Raw genomic sequence first — 20,932 nt, 5'->3', positions numbered from 1 at the left:
CATGACGACATGCATCACCGCTTTCGGCATTGCCCTTGTTCTCCGGAAAAGGTAATTTCAGAACTTGCTCGATTCCATCATGTCGTTCAGCAATCTCCGTGCTGCACGCAAGGCTAAAGACGCCAGATCTTTTGCTACGAATCCACAAGTGCATAGCGCTGCCCAGGAGACATCGGTAAATCCAGAGCCTACCACTGTCGAGAATGCCGATGTCCATATGCAATTCCAAGATGAGTCTTCGCCGGACGTAGAAGCTGCACTGCAGAACTTGCACGGGATACCTGAGTATCTCTATATACGAAGCAGTCCGAGCGAGGGACGCGGTCTGTGGGCCAAGCAGCCCATCAAGCGGGGTGAGCCTTTTGCCATGCCCTCATCGACTGGAGTTGACAGAATTTCAGGGACCGTGATCATCGCGGTCAAACCACACGTATCCGTCCTTACCACGCAGAACTTGGCCTCGTACTGCTCGAATTGCTTCGAAGAGGCACCCGAAGCTGGACTGAAGCGTTGTGCGCATTGCCGTGTCGTCCATTACTGTAATTCTGTCAGTAACAAACACTTCATCTCGCCGTTTCGCTCACTCACGCGAGAACAGGAATGTCAGAACAAGGATTGGGCCACTCACAAACGTGAGTGCACTGCGCTACAGGAATGGGCGAAGCATGCACCGGCTGCTGAGGTGTCCGTACCTTCGGACGCCGTGAGGTGCCTCGGGCGATTGCTCTGGAAGAGGCAGAAGAAAGGGTTGGATAGCACATGGGTATGCGACTGAACAGTGTGCATCTTCTACAGTCTGACCCGTGTATAGGCTCAACAAATCGCGGCGATGCAGTCCAGTAGGTAAATGGCCTCGTACTCTGACAGGAAACTCAGTCTGCTAGACAGGAAATCCTTGCAGCCTTCCGGCTACGAATTTCACACTCACCTCTCGCACTCCTTGGTGCGGTACCTTGGTTTATCGTCTCCGGACGGGCTTCAAGATTTCGGCATCAGCTCACCGGGCGATCTGCTTGACCTGACCTCTCGTGTATGTGCGCCGATTTTCTCTGCGCCTGCATGCTGCGACTGACCCTAGACTCGCAGTTCGCAACGAACTCGTACTCGGTGACTACTCCGGATCTCACGCCCATTGGCGCCTGCGTTTCGCCGCTGGTCTCGCTCGTCAATCATTCTTGCTCGCCCAATGCTGCCACTGTGTTTCCGCGCGCTTCGAAAACACCGTCTACGGACGAGCCACTGATCTCAGTCGTGGCAATCCGAGATATACAGCCTGATGAGCAGGCAGGTATTCTCCTTCTCACCAAAGGTCGACCTACTGATTTTCTTACTCAGATATTCACGTCGTACATCGACACCACCCTCCCGCGAGCTCTGCGGAGACGTGAGCTGCAGGAGGGGTACAATTTCCTCTGCAAGTGCTCTCTATGCAAGACGCCGCCGCCAGTAGACGCAAGGGAAGCTTTGTGGTGCCCGAAGTCGTGCGGAGGCATGTGCCCCTTGCCAATCGAAGGTCCGTTACGACCGTGAATACCTATTGCCTCTGCTTATCACTCTCGATAGAGAACCCTCTTGCTCAATGCGCGAACTGTAAGGCTGTAGTGAAAGACACCGATGCTGTTCTGGACGCTACCAGAGTCGGGCAGGAGGGGCTGAATAAGGCTACCGCTCTTCAGAGCAAAGGTAGGCGAGTCAGAGATATTCATCGTCTGGACTCACGATTCCCTCAGACCCAGCCAAAGCCATTCAGCTCACGACGAACCTAATACCCATTCTGGTATCCGCTCAGCTCGTGCCCTCGTCCCATCCGCTGCTTGGTCTCTCGCGCCTGCACCAATCCCTCCTTATAAGCGCGTTCTCGGCATCGCCCTCTCAGGACATCCTCGACGAAGCCATCCGCACCGCGGCGAGGGACACAAAAGGCCTCTCCATGATCCTCACCGAGGGGCACCCTGTCCGCGGCGTCGCACTTGCTGAGTTTGGAAAGCTCCTCGCAGTAGACGAGATGGAGGCCAAGCCGGCAAACACGCTCACGGACGGCCTCCCTCGCCCCGACGCCTTCCCTCCAACCGGTCCCCCGCGGCTCAAGCTTGCCTACGAAACACTCCTGCGCGCCCGGGAGGAGCTGCTTATCGGGTTTGGGCGCACGAATGAAGGAGGCAAGGTCGGGCGCTCGGTGCGCGATGCGCTGGCCGCGCTGGAGAAGGAAATGGAGGTGTGGAGAGACGGAGTCAGAAACGCACTGAACGACACGCCGAAGAGGGCGTGATGTTGGTACGATGCCTGATCCCCAGAGCGATAGGTGTGTCTGTATGTGCGCGCTTGTAACGTCTTACCGCTCCTTGTATGGAGTCACCATGTCGTATGGTCTCGCTGTGCAATGGTCGATCGCGGATCTCAACATACGGCAGCGGTGGAACGGCATAGCGCAGCAGGGTATGCCGATGGGTGCCGCTGGCTTAAGCGCCCGTTGTGGTAGCCTTGGCCGCGGGTTAGGTCCGGCCAGGTGATCGAGTCAAGCCTATACGCAGGGTTCCATGCGAAGATCGCGGGACTCGCTGACTGAGCAGTCAAAAGTGACTCGGAGAGTCATCATATTAAATGGCGCTCACTCATATGAGAACTCACCTTCCCTTCACACCCTTGTTCCCCGAATCAGGCATACCTGGAACATGCAGGGAAACCTAGACGTCACAGCTGCCTCTGTCGAGCCGCTTGCTTCTACGCAGAGTAGCGAGGCTCGGCAAGTCCCTCGGGTGGACTTTCAACACCTGCGCCACCACCTCAACAAGCTGTCGCGCTCGAGGGCCCCTAGTCCACTGAAGGACATCTTCAGGTATATGGGCCTCGACGGCATGCTTAGTCTCGCTGGAGGTCGGTGCAGCTTCGCCGTTTGCTACATACTCTTGTTCATCGGGAGACAGGGCTTCCTCATCCCGAAATGTTCCCCTTCCTGTCAATGAACGTCTCTGCATACGACTCCGACACGCGACTGGCAACCACTTCTGATATCGCCTCTATTCGGACAACTGATGTTACTGTACCAAAGAATGCGGATGGGCTGCATAGCACCAACCTGGCAACTACACTCCAGTACGGTAAGGTCTCCGCCTACTAACTCCGTCCATGTCCATGACTCATGTACATGCAGGCGACGCCAGAGGCCTTGCCGCTCTGACGAGCACGATCAAGCGGTTCGTCGAGAGGCTTTACAAGCCCGCCTACAGCAACTACGAGATAGTTCTGTCGCACGGCAGTACAGACGCCTGGAATAAGGTCGTCTCGCTCTTCGTCGAGTTTGGAGATACCATACTTGTCGAGGGGCAAACCTATCCTTCTAGCCAAACTGTCTGGATCCCTATGGGCTGCGTCAGCGCTCCGGTGACGCTCGACAAGGACGGTATAGTGCCCGATGCGTTGGATGAACTGCTCGTGAACTGGGAGAGGACCCATCCCGAACAGAAGAAGCCGCGCCTTTTATACTGCATTCCCGCAGGACAGAACCCGGTACGTAAGCTTGGCATTGTTCATAAGCACCTCCCGAAGACTGACGCGCGCGCATCGACAGACGGGCTCCACTCTCACCGCCGAGCGCAAAGCAAAGATTTACGAGATCTGCGTGCGCCACGACATCATCATATGCGAAGACGACCCATACTATTTCTTGCAATTCCCAACCTACGATCCGCAGGCGCGAAGTGGACCGCCGGCAGACGCGGATGCGCCAGTCAACATTCCTGCCTTCCTCGAGTCGCTCGAACCGTCCTTCCTGAAGTATGACTACGACGGGCGAGTGGTCAGGCTTGACACCTTCAGCAAGGTCAGTCCGTCTTGCCTAGCGATGTTCGTAGCATCGCGGCTGATGAAACGCGATGCAGACGCTTGCCCCCGGCTTCCGCGTCGGTTGGGTCGTCGCGAACTCCTTGTTCTCGGAGCGGCTCATCCGAGCGAACGAGGCGCTCACTCAGACGCCTTCTGGATGGAGCCAGGTTAGTCTGTAGCTTCATACAAGGTGACCATGAGCTTACACTGCATCACGTCCGAAAGGCAATCGTGACGGAGTTACTGGCCACCTGGGGCGATGACGGTTACTTGACCTGGGTCAAACATCTGCGTGATACATACACTGCTCGACGCAACTGGATGGTGAGTGATTCCGGCAATTCGCTGCTCGTCCGGTTGACCTAAGTGGTCCATAGTGCGGTTTCCTAGACAGATACTTCGACGTCGACTGGAACTCTATGTCAGCCGACGGTGTCCCGGTGTATCTCAAGCAAACTACCGGGCGCTGTCAGGGACCCGTCATCTTCAAGTTCGTCCCTCCGAGGGTGAGTGCAAGCTTCCATCCGCCATATATGGTACTCACGTTGAATCAGGCCGGCATGTTCGTGTGGCTGACCATTCCACTCGACGGTAACGCCCACTTCCAACGAATCTTGGCGTCATCGGATGGCGGATCGGACGCGCAGTCGCCCGAGGCTAAGTGGACGACAGAGGTCTGGGAGAAGCTTGCAGAGGCCCGGGTCCTTCTGACTCCCGGCACCTACTACACGCCTTGGCAAGGACATGAGAAGGCGGGGCAGTCAGATACCCCTGGGGTCGCCTTCTTCCGCATGTCCTTCTCCTTGATGACGGTGAGCCTATCCATCATGGTAGCGAATCCTCTCCTAATCATGCGTTGTGACAGAGGGACAACATGGACGAAGCCATCCAGCGCGTAGAGAGAGTCTTCAGAGAGGAATGGACAACGTGATCAAGGTCTTGACGAAGGACACGCTTCAACAGCGCAATGTAGCCCGAGAACCATAGCAAATTACGACCAGCCCAAATACAGTACCAGTAAATACCCGAAATCTATATACTGTACAGTTGAAGTACAGGTTAGCTAATGTAGTCCGCTGTCAAAATATTAGAAGAAGTTTAATCCAGCTTCAGCCGGCCAGTTCGGCAAGTTGTCAAGGTCCTGCAACATATGTTCAGTGAGGCGAAGGTACGAAAGATCTCGAGGTTCCTCACCGCATTCTCCTTGGACGAGCAATGCTCCGCTAACAGTCGGTTCCAGTCCACGCTCGACCCAAACAGTGGGCTGCCGAGGTAAGGCGGCTCCCCAAAGACGAACTCACCATCACTCGGCGACGTCGAAAACGCCGAAGACGGTTCGTAAGTTACGTGCAGCAACGGCGATATGTCGAGGGCAGAAAGTTCGGTCTCAACCTTCACGGGCGCCTTGTCCTCCGAAATTGCATTACTCGACGGCTTGGTCTTGTCCAGCTGATTGCGCAGCGCTACGACGGACTTCTGAATACCCGGCAGGTCGTACTTGCAGCCCACAGCGAGGACTCGAAGGGTGAGCTCCAGACGCGAACGCGCAGCAGCCGCAACCGAGGTGTCTTCGTCCGTGATTAGGTCCATGTCGATGGTGGCGGAGCAGAAGGCGGCATAGATGATAAGATAGAAAATGCGCGAAAGCGGATAGTTCGACTCGTAAAGTCGCAACAAAAAGTGAATGTCGGTTGCAGACTTTTGGCAAGCGGTCGTCGAGTGAGGGATGGCGGTAGCGGAGTCCTCCTCTGTAAGGAAAGGGCGATAGAGGAGGATCCAGGTGGTGTGAACGAGAAGGCTAAGGAACAGAGTGTCAGTCGATAAAGGGAACTGCTACCAGCAGGCGTACTTGAACTCGATTATGTGAGGTGGGGGAACAGGTAGCTCTGGAATGTCCTCCGTATCCAGCAGGATCTCCGGCGGCACCGAACCTTGCCAGCCGATGATACGGTCGCGAATGTCGAGCACGAAGGAGCGCGTCTGCAGAGGCCTTCGTTCTCGATGCTCGTATATCTCTTCGATGATCTCGTCCAGGAACTGAAGCGCGTCAGTGACAGCGAGGAGCGTTTGCTTGACTCTGCATACCTGGTAAGCAAGGCAGACGCTATAAGAATCGTCAGTTAAGACGCCAAGGTAGTCACGATGAACACGCACTGATAGAAGGTAGTCATCTCGTTGCTTGGCGGAAATACAGGAGGGATGTGGACCCGCTGAGTCGCCTTTTGGAACGGCGTGTAGAAGGGCTTCCACGCGTTTACTGGATCGTCCAGAACTATGAAGCGGGTTGAGCGACACGATAGGGATACGAGAGACTATCCAAACACCTGAGAAGTCTGGAGGAGGCGTCTTCGTCCTGAGCGTAGGCTTCCTGCTCATAGCAAGCGAGAGGGACCTACGGACGGATCAGTGTTGTGGGGATTGTGTGTAAAGCTTGACGTACTTGTCCCAAACGTATGCAGTCCAGTATACTCGCTGTCGTGACAGGACTTCGGCGGCGTCCATGTCGGCGGAAGGAACCATGTCGGCAGTACACCCCAAGTCACCAAACAGCCTGACAGCGAGGCCGGTGATGTTCCATGATTGCGAGTACGACCCTTGCGTGGCGAGGTTTGCGGCGAGCAGAATCAACCCTGAAGGAATGGTGAATCAACTTCTACAAGGGTGTGATTAAGAGTACCAACCTTGCGCCGTTGCGAACGAACTAGGCTTACATAGTTCGGCGGCGAGCAGGATGTGGGCTTTTATCTGAGGGCAGTTAAGAACGATGCTGAGCGTGTTGACCACCGGTACTGACCGAGAAGTCGTCGGTTCGCGACTGTAGCTCTGGGAGGTGTCGCGAAGCCACCGCGTACAGTGAGCAGAGCAAGAACTCTGAGCAAAACTGCTCGTCGATGTTTTGTATGCTCACTAAGGAGTTGTCAGCGACGAGTTCGGGTCGTAAGATGTTGATGACTCACTCTCGAGGATGGGTCGGGAAAGAATCATGTATCGAGGGTTCTGCCAGCTTGGGGAGGTCATCAATAGGTGAGCAGGAATGTAGAGACTGCCAACGTACCAAAAGTAGCTGTCAAGCATGAGGCGAGCCTCGTCCACTGTCGGAGGACCCAGGTTCGCCGACCCAGCGCAGGCGAAGTCGATGAGGCGGGCCAACGTCTGATCGTACTGGTTGTCGATGGAAGGGAGCACCGGCCGATGGTTGTGGTCGGCGACGATGAGTCCGTGCATCGTCGGCGCAATGTCCTTCTCCGGGTGGACTTCCCCCACAGGTGACTATGCGGAGATCAGACCCATGATCGTCCATCTGATCGGCGGGGGACTTCACCTCTGGGTGCTCGGACGTGTTGTGCTCATCGGTGGTGCTCATGATCGTCGAGATGCTGTCGCGGCGAGCTCGCTTGGTGGGGCGGTCGCTCCCGCTACCCCGCGATGAGGACATCCCGCTCTCCTCTTGCTTGGTGATCCACTTGCTCAACATGCGCTCCCTGTCGTCGTCGCTCGCGCGGGCGAGGCCGAAGAGTAGCTCCTTGCATGTCTCGAGCTCTGAGTACGCACGCCCGATGCGCGAGGCCTCACCGGAGCGACTGCGCAGTTGTTAGATCGAGGGGCAAGTCGATGAGACTGCGCTGATGGACTCACGGCGGGAAGACGCAGGGAATCCCTGCTTGTGGACAGTACTTGCAGAGCGAGACGCCGTTGGCACCCTTGCCATCGCAGCGACGCTTTCGTCGTCTGCACGCCTATAGGGGGGACGTGAGCAATGACCTCCGCGATCTGTAAGCAGACGTACCTCACACGACGCGCCGTAGCGCCGTTTGGCGGGTTTCGAAGGCGGCGGAGTCTGCGCCACCGAAGCAGGATGCTCCTGCACGTCGGCCATGTTGCTTGATGAAGATAGGTTTTTGAAGCGCTTGAAGTTGGGAGGACGCAGGAGAGAAGGTGGGATGCATCGTGATGAGGGGGTAGTCAGTATAAACGTTTGAAATCGCCCAAGACAGTCGGCAAAGCCGATGTTACCGCCTGTGGGATGGAGAAGACGGGCCCTGGGTGGCGGTGCCCGATGCCCCGAGAGGACAATGGCCCTGCCCTGGCGGAAAGGGGTAATCGGCGAACATTCGGTGTCTTGACTCTTATCCTTCCTTATCTCTCCTCGGGTCGGTCCCTCGACCGATCGCGGGGCCCCCGGACACAAATAATCCCTTCCTCCGCTTGCCCTGTGTGCGGCCGCCTTTCACTAAGGTTATGAGGGTCAGTCCAAAGAGCGAATAGATGCATTTTTAGTACTGTAGCATGAAAGTCATGGATAGTTGTCCGTTGAGTACAAGTGAATAGTCCGTGGACGGTACAATGGTACACGCAGCAAATGCGATAACGAGAGCACACCTCGTTACATTACGAGGCGATAGGCCTTACGATGAACCGTCAAGCAGTCCTCCCAAGTCATTTATATCGATCCCAGCCGCCTTGAGCAGTTCCTACGCGAGGTTAAGCGATCAAGCACTTCGTGAAAGTGATTACTCGCTCACCTCTAGATCGCCGCTGTTGGACGTATCGATTGGGCAAGCGAACGAGTAGGAATTGGAGATGGAAGGCGAGACGTTGATGAACAGGAAGCGGACGCCAATCTGTCCGTCAAGCGAATGAGCGAGCTGCAAGTAATCAAATCGAAGTCTTACCTTGATCGTGTAGTCCACCGTGATGTCGCTCGTTGACCCACCCAGCCCGCACTTGGAGGCTAGGTCCTTGAGGATCGTGTAGTTCGGGTCATCCGTCAACTTGTAGTCGATGGAGAACGGGAACTTGATGTCCTTCGTGGAGTGCGAGGGGAAGTCGACGTCGTCAAGGGTGCCACCGCCGACATCCTCCTTCTCGCCGTTGATGGGATATTTGAGCTGCCAAACTCAGTAAGCTTCCGCCGATGAAATTTGATCAGAGTGCCTCTCACAGTCGCTTTGACATTGTTCAGCGCCACTGAAAAGTAGTTGGGGTTGGTGACACTGCGCTGGATGAGTACTCAATTTGGTAGCTATCTTGTACCTCACTCACGAAATATTGACAGCAAGATTGATCTTCAGGCCGTCGGAGGAGAACTGGACCTTCATTGCGATGTCAGCTTCGCAGATGCGATGTGCACTTCGTTCGTACGTACTACACTCCCGCCACTGCCAGACGTTGTGTCCAGGTCACCAACTACAACGTTAGGTGGCCGCACCCACTATTCAATTGATCTCGTCAGCACGATTGCAAGACAAGGTTACAAAGACCATGCACCAGAGCGAGTGCCAACAAGATGCTCAGGATGAGGAAGACAGCAGTCATGAGCGTGCAGCAGCAGAACCGGCCGACGCATCGCCCTCGTCCGCCCTAGAGTTGGTCGCATCAGCTTGCACGCGAGTGAGAAGTAATCGAGAAGTACCGACCTTCGTCCACATACTGCCATCGGTGTCTCCGTACCGCTTCCTTGGCCTGCTGAGCGGTCAGCCTCAACTCACTTGCCCGACATGTTTACGCACTTCTCATTCGTGAACTCGTCACGGTCGAACCCGCTTCGCTGGTCCTCGTCCTTGGGTGGCGGAACTGGCGCTCCCGAATAGGTGTGCTGGTGGGTAGCCTGCGCATTGGGATCGAACGGCTCGTCCCGGTATCCCTCAGCCCCATAATTCCCGTACGTCTCGTAGCCGCCCTGCTCGTAGGTCGGATGCGGCTGCGCAGTGCCAGAATAAGGATTGTAGTCTTCCGAGGCGTTGTAACGATGTCCAGCGTAGGGGTCGCGGTAAGACATGATGATGAAGCAACTAGCGGATAGCGAGAGTCTATGGAGGAGGTCTGGACGGTACACGCGGTGACGGCGAGAGGCAAGAGAACGTTGTGACGCTGGTGGCGATGACGACTGCGGGACTGCACCGGTTCTTCGGAGATTTCGATCCGGGTGGCTGTGGGGAAGATCAGTCGCACACGTGGGATGGACCCACAACTCGATAACACGCTGAAGAATACCAGCCTGAGCGACTCCGCAGCAAATTCAAGCCTTGCTTGCATAATCAGTATCAGTCGAGGTGGGTAGAGGTCATTTGAGGTCGATTTTGTCCCCCATTGAACCAAGGAAATGTACACAAGGACCCGGTAAGTAGACAAGAGCACAAGAAGCGGATCGTATCCTACCCCCCACCTGGCACAAACGGCATCCTCTGCCCGCCCCCACCTCCGTTCCCTTGCATTGTTCTCTGCGGCTGCCGTGCCGACCCCGGCACACCCGCAGGAACGAACCGCCCCCTACTCGGCGTAGGCGGCACGAAGCGACGATTAGCAGACGGCGTAGCGCCCGGTCCCAGACGCTGTACGGTACCAGGCGGCGGCGGTGGCATGAAACGATTCGAGTTGGGCGCGGAAGTATTTTGCGGACGACGAGCAGAGACGGGCGGGAGAGGACGAGCAGAGGAAGGAGGAGCACGAGCAGACGGTGGAGGCGCACGAGCAAAGGGCGGCGCCGTCGGAGCAGCGTTCGGAGCATGAGATGTTCCCGGTGGTCCGCCAGTATGAGTTCGGTTTCGTGACTGAGCAGAGGCGCCTTGAGGAGCAGGTTTCGACGAGCGAGGCTGGGGGTTGAAGCGTCCAGGAGGTGGCATAGTAGCGCTGGAGCTACCTTGCTGGTTGCCATCGTCGTGCGCGTTGCTCTGGAGCATTCGAGGAGCAGTTTGAGAGTAAGCCATCGTCGCGACGGGTCTTGCGCGGTTTGCAGTTGGCGGTGGTTGGTAAGCGTATTGCCTATGAGGGCGTCATACAGGAACACCATACTTCTCTCGCGCATGGACGCACTCTGCAAGCGGATGGCTCGACCGTGGTCGCTGGTCTTGAAAGCCTTGCCTACGGTTAGACTGGGTACCATCGCTGCCTGCGTGCTCTTGACGCGTCAGAGTCGGCGGCTGTTGACCTCGAGGAAGGGTCAGGCGGGCAGGTCCGTTTGGCGTCATGGCCGAGCGCGGACTTGACGTCGAGTTCGCATACATGCCTTCGTTATAGCTGGGAAATAACAGAACAGTCAGTACGCCGATTCACGCCAACATATGCCGGGTCGCGCACCGAAGAGAGGGATCGACCGCGGCCATGGGCCGCTTGCCGTTCGCATTGACGGAGTTACTTGGCTCCATGCCCCCATCGTTCATATCGTATCCCAACTGTTGTCGCAGTTGCGCATTCTCGTCCGCTAGGCCCTGATTCAACCTTTGAATGGAGAAAGCCTTGAGTTCCGCATAATCAGACGGGGAGATTGGAGAAGTAGGGCGTACTTCATCAGTTCCTCATGGTCCCGCTTGTATCGATCCAGCTGGACCCTCTGTTGCTGATACCGAGCGCGATAGTACCGAATTTGTGACGACAAGGTCTCTTGTTGGAACTGGGCGTCGAATATGAGCCGGAACCTTTAAAAGCGGCATAACTCCGCACCTTTGCCGCCTGCGCCAGCCCGTCCAGCCCATACGGGATCGACCGAAACCAATCCGACATGGGGGCGTCCAGCTACCCAATAACCATCAGCAGCCTAACAAGACGCATATATGCGGCCCCGCACGTCTCGCTGGAGCGGTATGAGTTGGATCCCCTGCGCCCCGCATTTCGAGCAGCTTTGGTCGGCACCTGGAGAGTACGGGAACGACGTCAATCCAGTGAGAGGGAAGAAGAGTGGGTATAGTAACGCACTGAGGTGGTTATTGCAGATAACATGCCCACACTCCGTCAGCCAGAAGGGTATGCTCTGCCCCGCGTTGCTATTGAATGGGAGCTGGCAGCGCGAGCAGCAGACGAACTCCCAGAAGTCGAACTCTAGCTCTTGATGGGAGACATGGGACATGGAGAGCGTGGGGGGAGCAGTGGTGAGCTTGATGCGATGGTGGTGGCAGGAAAGCAAGATCACACGAACTCAGAACGCGTCGACTTCGGGAACCGGGTCGGTGACGTTCGTGAAACTGCACGTGACCGCGACTTTCATTGCTCGCCGCAAGGTGAAGTTCGACTTCGAAACTGGTGGACGACGAGCATGCGTAAGTTGGACTCGAAAGATGTGTATGGTTCAGCATAGCTCTGCCGGCTGGTCCTGTTGTACGAGAGTCAAGCGATAGCATAGTTAACAACGGCGAGCAAAGGACATACTACAACGGACTCTAGATACATTCCAGATGAGCTGCGAAACCACATATAGCGAGATTGCACAGGTAGCGGTAGGTCTACGCAGGCTCAGTAGCAGATAGTACAGCTAGCTCTCGTTGTTCGACAAGCTGACGGCGTACGAAGAGTACGAAATCCTGCCGGACCCGTGAGCGTGCGGTCTCATTAAAGCAAAAGAGGAACGTACAAGGACCCGGCCCTCCAGGTCGTTCAGTGCGTAGGCATTCACTTGACTAGTCGCAGCGTCGATGTCTGCTACCCGGGCAGCGAGGAAGTTGATTCGCTCCGTGCGGTTCATGGGCGAATCGGGAATGGGTGGTGGATCGTTGAACGTGTCGGTTAGGCTAGGCTGCTCTTGCGGGTCGAAACCGAAGGCGGTGACGCAGATGTACCGAGGGCTGTTTACCTGCGAATAGGTGATAAGTATTCTATGTTCATAGGAAGGATATGTGCTGCGTACGATGTCTGCAATGGATATGTTCTCCACGGGGTCCTGCAGCGACATCAGCGACTCGTCTGCGGCGGGATATCGTAGCGGACGTACGAAGCCGTCGTCGTCTGACTGAACTCCTTGCGTTGGGGACGATCGTCGATACGGATGGGCTCTATAATGCCCCAAGCGCGTATTCCTGTAAGCCGGCAGACGCGCGGCCACGCAGGCTCTCTGCTGGCCCATGTTCCGCGGTCCAGATGCTTCATTCGGCTGAGGCGACGAGCTCTGAGGCGCTTCCATGGTTCGAAGCCCTGGTACAGTGCAGCTTGGGGTGGCCTCATAAGGCGGGGGCGGAGCAAAAACGTCGACAGCCCGAACGGTCTTAGCCTCCATTCCGTCGTCTTCGTCTTCAGGGAAAAAGAATGGAGGGTGTCCTGCGGAAGGCGAGTGTCGGCGACATTATTATATGGGCGGCTCGTAGCGTGTGTGGAGGGGCGGCGTCGAGGAAACCGGAGATCAAGAGCAATTGCGCTACTCGCGGGCAGCGTGGCGGGAAATTGAAGGCCAAAGACAGCAAGCCGACTCCCGAATTCAGTCACATCTCTCCTCCTGCATTCAGTGAATCTGTGACGGTATTCCTCAAGGCGACTCATGGACGGGTGCATTTGTCGGACTGCCTCGATCGAGTCCGGGACGATAGGTTGGCGCGACAACGAGGCGCGCAAGGTGCACACTGGGCTGGGCTCTGCGTGTGCGAAAGAAGGATGGCGGCGACATTCTGGGGCCTTCTGTGGATGCGAATGACGCAGGGCTCGTCTGGCAGTCATGGATTCGCTAGACGAGGCATCTCCGATACCTTTCAAGCGAAAGACTACGCAAGCGAAGGCGACCGCACGGCTGGTAGCCTCTGAAGGGGACGGGGGAAGCTGGAGTCCGACTTTCGTTGTCTGCCGACTGTTCCACAAGCCGTATCTTTCAGTACGTCAGACATGAACTGGTTCAAGCTCAACCGCCTGCTGCTGCTGCTGCTGCCCCGTCCTTCCCGCTCTTGCCCACTGCCTCCCGCTCGGTCCCTGCCTGACATGACATTCGCGCACGAGCGGACGCAATCATTTCGGTACCGCAACGCTGCACGTGAGCGGCGATTATAGGTGGGTGACTCGCTCTACGCCCACACTGTCGTCCATAGCCAAACTTCCACCATATAGTCCATCGTCCGAATGGAATGATATACTTAACAGAGTGCAGAGACCCTCAAGGTCCCCCCAATCATCGGCAGAAGCGGCACATACGGGATCACGCCCAAAAACGGGACTCAACGCTGAGTCCGCAAGACTCGGCTCTCCCGGGTCATGGCCAGAGCGACAGGAAGGACAGCAACTGTGGCAGCACGGCGAGTGTGGAACATGATCACGTACCGAGGCATGAGAAGCAATATGCTCACCATCTCTGTGGTCTGCAATCTTCCTCCACTGCTCTCAGATCCTTCGTGGCTGACGTGTTAAGCGTATCGGGAGTGGTGGCAGGGATTCAGCGTGCACCGCGACGAACGACACGATCCGTTAGATTTGGATGGTGAGGCGATCATTCCGTTGTCGAATCTGCTACCCGTGCAATGACGGGGAGTCGGCTGCATCACGAGCAGCGGGGCATTGGTCGAACAGCCGAAGATGCGCCAATCCCGTTGAACAGGATTCGGACTCGGTGAGGTTAGTTTGCAGCTGGAGAATTGCGCAACTTTTCAGGGAAGCCAGGGAGAAGTTGAAGACAGCCGCAGGTTCGTACCAGGTGGCGCGGTGGAAGAAGACCAAGAGGTTGTGCGATCGTACATTGCATAGAGGATCAAATCCGTTGACTACACCAATTCGCGATGGCGGCAAAAGGTAACTTCGATACGTCTGTTGTCTCGCTCAATTCGTCGTCGATCGCGGCGCGGCGTCGGCGCCTCTCTCCGCCTGCCGCATTTGGACTCCGAAGTATCCTGTCTCCTCCTCCTGACCACGTCGACATATTATCCTCGGAGAGGCTGCTTGCGCTTGCTGTATACTAATGAAACCCCTGAACTACTGAATCCCGCTTCTGCGAAGAACATCCGCAACAGAAGCTGCGATCGCTCGTCAGACGAAGCTCACCCTTCGATGACCAGTCAACCTTCCCGCTGAATGCCTCAAACGCTGGCTCGGATCCCTCTGTCCCTAGCGTGACTACTCATCATATAAGGTACGTTTATCGTACTCGCGCGCATTCTCATGGTGTCAATGAGCCCCACGAAGCGCACTTCATCCCTATCTCGGGCTTCCGCCATCCCCAAGCAACATGCAAACAACATAGACACGACAATCCCCTCATGCTCTGCGCCAACGACTAGCCGTACGTAGACGCTACACTGATACTATGCTCATATTTTGCTCCAGGACGTGGGGCAGCCACGAACTACGCGGTCATGGACGCAATTTCTTATGGCAAATAGCTCCCACAGAACGCTCTCCCCCTCTGATTCCCTGATTATCGCCTAGACATGCTTCTCTGCTGTGCTCCAGGCTACTGGGTCGGTCGACGTATATCAACACATATCTAGCCGTCAAGTGCGTTCCTGCTATAGCCTCGCCCTACATTGCTGCATGATGCGTATATCTATTCTCGAAGTCAACAAGACACCTCTGTCTCGTCATTGAGGCAATAAACCCACCTACCAGTAACTTCGTATGATCATGCGGCCTGTAAGGGGCGGCAATCTGCAATTAGCTAGCCTAGTATGGCTCGTTCTGGGTGCGTTACATATCTATGCGAGCCGAACTCTTGCAATGGTATAGTGACGCCGTACTGCAGTCTGAATGAAAGCCCATACAGGGAAGCTGAGAGGCTGAGACCGCGTCGAGAATCGAGAGATGAGAGCGAGGGGGGTTCTGAGGTCTACGTTGTTAGTGTCCATAATCCTCGAATCCTTCTGCCTGCATGAGGGTATAGAGTAAGGAGTCCAGTCCTACTTACAACCATAATAACTCGTCAATAGTACCTGAAGGCCTGAATTATAGTGTTCTGCATCGAGTACGAACTCGCTGTCAATGTCCGGGGCCTTGACCCCCTTCAAGCGTGATCGGCAAGTCGGCACAGCAGGGCGCTAATCACACAAAGCAGTGACAAGCGCCACAGCACCTTTATCTTCAACAACGACGCGTCTCGAGCACAGCGCACCTCTCGACGACCACCTCCACGCATCTGGGCAATGACAATGCCCTACCACGCTCTGCGTGGCGTTTCGACCAAGGACTGGTCCTTTGACGACATCGTCGCGTCCAGCGACAACTTCCACCCCGTCAAACGCGTCCGGTACGATTCAGACCTGACCCTGGCTCTCGACGAATACAAGAAATCGGATATCCCCCTCATAATAGAAGGATGGCACGCCTCGGACGCGTGGGATCATGAGCTCCTCAGTCTCAACTGGTTCGCCAAGCATGCAGGGCTTCCCGGCGATAGTGCGTGCCCCTTTGTATGCTGCATCCGTCATCCTTATGTTGCGTTGTATAGGGATCGATGTACGGAATGTTCATACATGGACGGACGATAGCATTCCCCTGCACGAGTTCATAGCGAAGTCCAGGAGCATCGGGCCCGCTGTAGTCGAAGGAGGTGCGCATACGGTGCCCGTCCTTGAGCCCCGACTTACAACACATTGCAGAAGGGGAACGCTTGTACGGAAAGGACGCGATATGTCCGGCCGCCTGGAGCGACTGGCTGCACAACCGCTCTGACATCCCCCGTCAAGTCCTGCCCGACGACCAATCGAACATCCTGAACGCACTGCCCGAGAGTTCGCGCGTCGAGCACCTCATGTGCTACCTTGGCGTCGGAGACACGTTCACACCCATGCACAAGGATCTCTGCGCGTCGTACGGCCATAACCTTATGACCTACACGGAAAATGGCGGATCCTCGTACTGGTTCATGACGCGCGGACGTGACGCTCAACAGGTCGCCGAATACTTCCACGACCTACAGCAGGAGCTAGATCACGAGAACTACGTGATCTCTCTGGAGGAGCTTCGTCGCGCGCCCTTCCCCGTGTACATCGTCGAGCAGAAGCTCGGCGACATGGTCTTTGTACCTCCCCGTTCGGCGCACCAGGTTGTCAACAGCGGGGGCATCACCGTCAAGACATCGTGGTCGCGCATGGAGTTTGGCAGCCTTGGAGTTGCGTTGTTCAACGAGTTGCCTATCTACCGGCGCGTGTGTCGCCGAGAGACCTACAAGGTCAAATCCCTCGTTCATCACTTTCTCCTACGCACCGCCCAGCTACTCGAGGATCAACTCGAGACCGACAAAGCAGACGAAACCGTTGTGAGGCGGCTCTTCTCTCTGATCGAGCTGTATGACCACATTCTCGTCGACGAGCATACCGGATCTCATGCCACCATGACGCACCTCACGACTTCCCTGAACGGTGACGCCGGGCCCTCGACATCTAGAACGACCGCCATCGATTTTCCGGCCCTCGTCTGCGACTTCTGCGGTGCCGACATTTTCCAGAGCTACTTTCGCTGCTCCACATGTGGACGTCCGCCATCAGAGGCAGAACTTGTCGAGGATGTCTGCATCTGCGCTGGCTGCTACGTCGAGGGGCGGACCTGTCTGTGTGAGAATATGGAGCCTATGCAGTATCGTCGGTTCGCTACACTGCTGGATCTTAGAAAACGGGCACGAAGCGTTCTCGCGAGCTTCTCTCAGCGATACGGCTATCCTAGCGAGTCTTCGATGTTCGAAGACGAGAAGTAAGTAAAGCCTGCGTGATGCCGCCCTATCGGCTGACCGAACATAGATCAATGCTATCGAAGAAACGCGACGCGACATTCAACTCGGCAACAACGATCTGTGACCTTCGCCGTAATCCTCCGGTGAGTAGCATGTACATGTCCAGGATGCATCCTGATTCATTTTCCAGAAAAACCCAACACGGATGTGTCGGCCCACCGCCCATTCTCGAAGCCATCAAATACCCTTTCTGGCGGCCCTCAAATGTCGCCAGTGCCATTCCTTTCACTGCTTTCGACATACACTCGACGTCTGCAACATTCATGTAACCAGCGCTCTTGCGGTGTGCCACTCGCGACCTGACGAGTGGCACGAGTATCATGTCAACGGAAGAGTGCAGCAGGAGCAACGCAGGGCAGAATTCTACGACGCTCAAGGGGAAGGGCAATCCCCACGAAACCTGGATGCGATGCGCGCCGCTGTTGCCTCGATCTTCCACGAGTGTCGGCCTCTAAGGCCTTCATCTGTGAAGTTGGGCTTCTATGACACGGTGGATGAGGTGAGTTCTAGGTATTGTCGCGTATCTTGGGCTAACGCGGCACTCAGTCGAGCTCCTCGACAGCCGAAAGCACTGACTATACGAGTTCCTCGTGTGAGAGAGACAGCGAGCATCAGCGTCCCAGGAAACGGCGAAGGAAATCGAAAGGATCACATCCTGACGACGATGTGGACGATTGGAGAAGCGAGTGTTCCGATTCAAGCGCGTACGTCCCGCTCCAGAACTCATCGAGGCGTCAGCCGCAGCAAAAGTTGCACACGCGCGTCATTGACTGTGTGCTCCTTACGCCTTGGTCCACGATCTCGAGAAGTCTTTGGAAAGGCAAACAGCCCGCTCATGCGCCACGCATTTCGAATCCTACGCGCGCACCACAGCCTTCTGCCCTCGCGACTGCATCATCCAAACCAATGTTTGCGCCCCTCCGGTATCAGCATTCACCTCCGATCCCTCTGCCGGCGAAATTACTCTCGTCGAAGCGTGATACTTCGACGCGTGTCCCAGCTAGCGTCTTCCATGCTTCGCAACGGCAGAAGATATTGGCGACAGACCCTACACCTCTGCCCGCCAAACGACCTCGACAAACACCCCGTGGTGAACACCCTACGGACGCCGTTCTTGTCCAGAAACGCCGCTCCTCTGGTCCCAAGCCGGTGCAGAAGACGCAAGCGCGTCCACGCAACCTACCGTCACAGCCATTGATCGACGAGTCAGTCGTTCAGATCCGGCGGACGACGTTACCAGCTGGGCTAAGATTCAAGAAGAAGTCTGCCGCACCGCCCCTTCTCGAAAACGGCACGAGCGAGGACACGATCCCCGGCCTTGCGTCCGACGTCACTGTGCCTGCGCCCGACGAGGGAAGCACGGTGCAGGAGCGTCCTCTTCCTTCCCATCTGCCAGGTCCAACAGCGCCTTCCACTCATTCACCTTCTCCACCGCTACCGCACCCGACTCTCGCTGACGCCTTGAACGCCTGCAACGAGAACAATTACTCGCACACGCGACGACCTACTCCCCCGAGTCGACCGTCCGTACAGGAGGAGGTGATGAATACATCTACAACCGGACATATCCCGCAGAGCAATCCTTCAACAAACCCCGCAGCGATGGTTCCAACGATCTTCTATCCCTATGGGATGGTTGTCATGCCCATTGCTCTCTATGAGCACTTCGTGCGTCGCCTCCAAAGAGTGAGTCAGATGTGTCGAAGGCCTATCTTCAACTGAACCTTATGGCTTCGTAGCTGGAGGAGCACAACGGTCTTCCTCCCATGCAGATCCCTCCGCTGGCACAACCAGGGGGGCACTGGGCGTGGCCGCCTGGACCTAATCCGTGGTCGGCTGGACCTAGTAATCCGGGTCAGTCTCGTTGACGCGGTAGCTCGTCCTTGTACGCCGTGTCACGAATCTGGAAGGATCAGTAACAAAGCTAGCTTGGTTGCATAACTGCTCTGGTTGTGTGCAGACTCTGGAAGTCGCATGATGCTTGCATTCGCGACTTTTAAGCGAGGCTTAACAACGCGCTGACGGCTGAAGAAGTCGCGTGTGGCGTACTTGAGGATACAGCCAAACATGCGCAAAGCAGGCTTCTCTTATACGCGCCCACGAAAATTTCTTTTCTTCACCTTTGTCTATCACGCAACCTTTAGACAGTGCCCGTCCCATGTCGCCAAATCATAGACCGGACGAGGCGATTCGGCTTGCGAAGAAGGACGGTTAGGTTTTTAGAACCCTCAGGCTTGACCTGTGGCTTGTGGGTGTTAGACCTTTCCTACATCCCATTCCTTCGACCTGTTGTTACGAGCGGCAGGACCGTATACGCATAATACCAGACCAATGTGTTTGATGACTACATACGACTACCCTATGGATGGAGAGGACGTCAAGGTGAACGGCAACGCTGTGCAGCTTCACAAATCAATGGCTAGGAGATCGACGCCAAGTCGACTGAGTGCGCAATTGGCGAACTGAACGCAATCTGACAATACGTGAGCCCGTAATACGCGTTCATGGCACTGTCCATGGCATCGACAGAAGAAATATTCAGGACCAAGGGAGGAAGACGAGTGTGACATCCGGATTCCGTCACGGTGGCAAGCGAGTGCTTGGTGTCACACGCGTCTACTGCCTGCGCCCAACCGCCATCTATTCATCATGTCCGGCCAAGGGCAACGCGAGAATGTGTTCGCCACTCGCATGGCCCTCTCGAACACCAAGCTTCGGCTCAAGGGTGCCCAGACGGGGCACTCATTGCTCGCCAAGAAGCGAGATGCACTGACGACGAGGTTCCGCTCAATCTTGAAGAAAGTCGACGAGGTGCGTTAGATGGGCGGGCTGTATGCCCTAATGATGTACCCATACTGACATTCTCCTCTCATACTTCAGGCCAAGCGCAAGATGGGGCGCGTTATGCAGCTGGCGTCGTTCTCGATGGCAGAGGTGACGTACGCGACGGGGGACATCTCCTATCTAGTGCAAGAGCAGGCCAAGTCAGCCAGCTTCCGCGTCAAGGCGAAGCAGGAGAACGTTTCTGGTGTCGTCCTTCCCGCCTTCGAAGTTGATCGTGTCGCTGGCTCTGGTGCGCGCGCTGTCTCGATCCCCACCAACTGTCATTTATACAGGATTTCATACATCCAGATTTCAATCTCACGGGCCTTGGGCGTGGAGGGCAGCAAGTGCTCCGGGCGAAAGAAGTCTACGCGAAAGCGATTGAGACGCTCGTCGAGCTTGCATCCTTGCAGACCGCATTCACGATCCTTGACGAAGTCATCCGGGCGACCAACCGTCGTGTCAATGCCATCGAGCACGTCGTCATCCCTCGATTGGAGAACACGAACAAATACATCATGAGCGAATTGGATGAAATGGACCGTGAGGAGTTCTTCAGGTGCGTCATGTCTTTGCATCCCCTTACAAGGCGTCCTAACGCCCGTCCAGGTTGAAGAAGGTGCAGGGAAAGAAGAAGCGCGTCAAGGCTGACGACGCCGCAACATATCAGGAGTCATTTGAGGAGGAGACGAAAGCACCGACTATCGCAGAGGGGACTGGAACCACGGACTTGCTTAGCCAGAAAGACGAAGACGTTATTTTCTGATTTCGAGCTCGACATTCACTGTAAAAATACCCCCTTGTCTTTCTGAACACGCTGCCACCAAATGATGCATATCGTAACTCAGACGACTGACTCGTGCCGCGCTGGTGATGTCGCACTAC

The 20,932-nt window shown here is 56.0% G+C and overlaps 10 protein-coding genes across 10 annotated transcripts; 6 read left to right on the top strand and 4 right to left on the bottom strand.

Annotated features, from left to right (window-relative positions):
• The first annotated feature begins 67 nt into the window (after window positions 1–67).
• On the top strand, window positions 68–2,402 carry SCHCODRAFT_02605682 (SET domain-containing protein). Its single transcript, XM_050344177.1, has 9 exons — window positions 68–353; window positions 402–547; window positions 599–763; window positions 812–839; window positions 885–1,030; window positions 1,087–1,284; window positions 1,336–1,513; window positions 1,564–1,683; window positions 1,731–2,402. Exons 1-9 carry the CDS (start codon window positions 80–82, stop codon window positions 2,267–2,269), a joined length of 1,794 nt encoding a protein of 597 aa, XP_050202798.1. The 5' UTR covers window positions 68–79; the 3' UTR covers window positions 2,270–2,402.
• Window positions 2,403–2,672: 270 nt separating this feature from the next.
• SCHCODRAFT_02482695 (PLP-dependent transferase) lies at window positions 2,673–4,753 on the top strand (the record flags this gene model as incomplete). Its single annotated transcript, XM_003035219.2, has 9 exons — window positions 2,673–2,874; window positions 2,925–3,098; window positions 3,152–3,507; window positions 3,569–3,820; window positions 3,879–3,989; window positions 4,048–4,146; window positions 4,200–4,328; window positions 4,377–4,634; window positions 4,688–4,753. 9 exons carry the CDS (start codon window positions 2,673–2,675, stop codon window positions 4,751–4,753), a joined length of 1,647 nt encoding a protein of 548 aa, XP_003035265.1.
• A 38-nt stretch (window positions 4,754–4,791) lies between these two features.
• SCHCODRAFT_02524459 (uncharacterized protein) lies at window positions 4,792–7,699 on the bottom strand (the record flags this gene model as incomplete). Its single annotated transcript, XM_003036026.3, has 14 exons — window positions 4,792–4,963; window positions 5,017–5,620; window positions 5,672–5,859; window positions 5,908–5,926; window positions 5,977–6,094; window positions 6,147–6,214; window positions 6,263–6,452; window positions 6,504–6,567; window positions 6,617–6,729; window positions 6,780–6,826; window positions 6,878–7,092; window positions 7,145–7,403; window positions 7,459–7,559; window positions 7,610–7,699. The coding sequence occupies 14 exons, from the start codon at window positions 7,697–7,699 to the stop codon at window positions 4,910–4,912; spliced, it is 2,130 nt and encodes a 709-aa protein (XP_003036072.1). The 3' UTR covers window positions 4,792–4,909.
• A 363-nt stretch (window positions 7,700–8,062) lies between these two features.
• On the bottom strand, window positions 8,063–9,708 carry SCHCODRAFT_02605677 (uncharacterized protein). The gene is made up of 9 exons (XM_003036027.2): window positions 9,333–9,708; window positions 9,240–9,285; window positions 9,091–9,183; window positions 8,969–9,034; window positions 8,866–8,915; window positions 8,765–8,816; window positions 8,496–8,711; window positions 8,346–8,444; window positions 8,063–8,294 (listed from the first exon to the last, which is right to left on the bottom strand). The coding sequence occupies exons 1-9, from the start codon at window positions 9,599–9,601 to the stop codon at window positions 8,229–8,231; spliced, it is 957 nt and encodes a 318-aa protein (XP_003036073.2). The 5' UTR covers window positions 9,602–9,708; the 3' UTR covers window positions 8,063–8,228.
• Window positions 9,709–9,877: 169 nt separating this feature from the next.
• On the bottom strand, window positions 9,878–11,709 carry SCHCODRAFT_02561070 (uncharacterized protein). Its single transcript, XM_050343763.1, has 7 exons — window positions 11,515–11,709; window positions 11,387–11,451; window positions 11,263–11,334; window positions 11,106–11,212; window positions 10,900–11,040; window positions 10,636–10,839; window positions 9,878–10,584 (listed from the first exon to the last, which is right to left on the bottom strand). The coding sequence occupies exons 1-7, from the start codon at window positions 11,663–11,665 to the stop codon at window positions 9,978–9,980; spliced, it is 1,347 nt and encodes a 448-aa protein (XP_050202797.1). The 5' UTR covers window positions 11,666–11,709; the 3' UTR covers window positions 9,878–9,977.
• Window positions 11,710–12,038: 329 nt separating this feature from the next.
• On the bottom strand, window positions 12,039–12,805 carry SCHCODRAFT_02661235 (uncharacterized protein; the record flags this gene model as incomplete). Its single annotated transcript, XM_050346493.1, has 4 exons — window positions 12,039–12,116; window positions 12,167–12,385; window positions 12,440–12,472; window positions 12,524–12,805. 4 exons carry the CDS (start codon window positions 12,803–12,805, stop codon window positions 12,039–12,041), a joined length of 612 nt encoding a protein of 203 aa, XP_050202796.1.
• A 540-nt stretch (window positions 12,806–13,345) lies between these two features.
• On the top strand, window positions 13,346–15,041 carry SCHCODRAFT_02674411 (uncharacterized protein). Its single transcript, XM_003035220.2, has 6 exons — window positions 13,346–13,546; window positions 13,654–13,826; window positions 13,979–14,121; window positions 14,158–14,189; window positions 14,633–14,782; window positions 14,827–15,041. The coding sequence occupies exons 1-6, from the start codon at window positions 13,402–13,404 to the stop codon at window positions 14,880–14,882; spliced, it is 699 nt and encodes a 232-aa protein (XP_003035266.1). The 5' UTR covers window positions 13,346–13,401; the 3' UTR covers window positions 14,883–15,041.
• Window positions 15,042–15,638: 597 nt separating this feature from the next.
• On the top strand, window positions 15,639–17,188 carry SCHCODRAFT_02481326 (uncharacterized protein; the record flags this gene model as incomplete). The annotated part of the gene is made up of 3 exons (XM_003035221.2): window positions 15,639–15,891; window positions 15,944–16,045; window positions 16,095–17,188. 3 exons carry the CDS (start codon window positions 15,639–15,641, stop codon window positions 17,186–17,188), a joined length of 1,449 nt encoding a protein of 482 aa, XP_003035267.2.
• A 759-nt stretch (window positions 17,189–17,947) lies between these two features.
• SCHCODRAFT_02481132 (uncharacterized protein) lies at window positions 17,948–18,946 on the top strand (the record flags this gene model as incomplete). The annotated part of the gene is made up of 1 exon (XM_050342795.1): window positions 17,948–18,946. A coding segment is annotated over one exon (999 nt), but the record flags the coding sequence as incomplete, so codon positions are not given.
• An 878-nt stretch (window positions 18,947–19,824) lies between these two features.
• Window positions 19,825–20,896, top strand: SCHCODRAFT_02605664 (uncharacterized protein). The gene is made up of 4 exons (XM_050344176.1): window positions 19,825–20,035; window positions 20,105–20,297; window positions 20,357–20,606; window positions 20,657–20,896. The coding sequence occupies exons 1-4, from the start codon at window positions 19,874–19,876 to the stop codon at window positions 20,811–20,813; spliced, it is 762 nt and encodes a 253-aa protein (XP_050202794.1). The 5' UTR covers window positions 19,825–19,873; the 3' UTR covers window positions 20,814–20,896.
• The last annotated feature ends 36 nt before the right edge of the window (window positions 20,897–20,932 follow it).

The sequence above is a fragment of the Schizophyllum commune genome, assembly GCF_000143185.2.
Source record: "Schizophyllum commune H4-8 unplaced genomic scaffold SCHCOscaffold_1, whole genome shotgun sequence".
Taxonomy (NCBI): Eukaryota; Fungi; Basidiomycota; class Agaricomycetes; order Agaricales; family Schizophyllaceae; genus Schizophyllum; species Schizophyllum commune.
The sequence above is the reverse complement of the archived record's forward strand: the minus strand, read 5'-3'. Positions and strand labels throughout refer to the sequence as shown.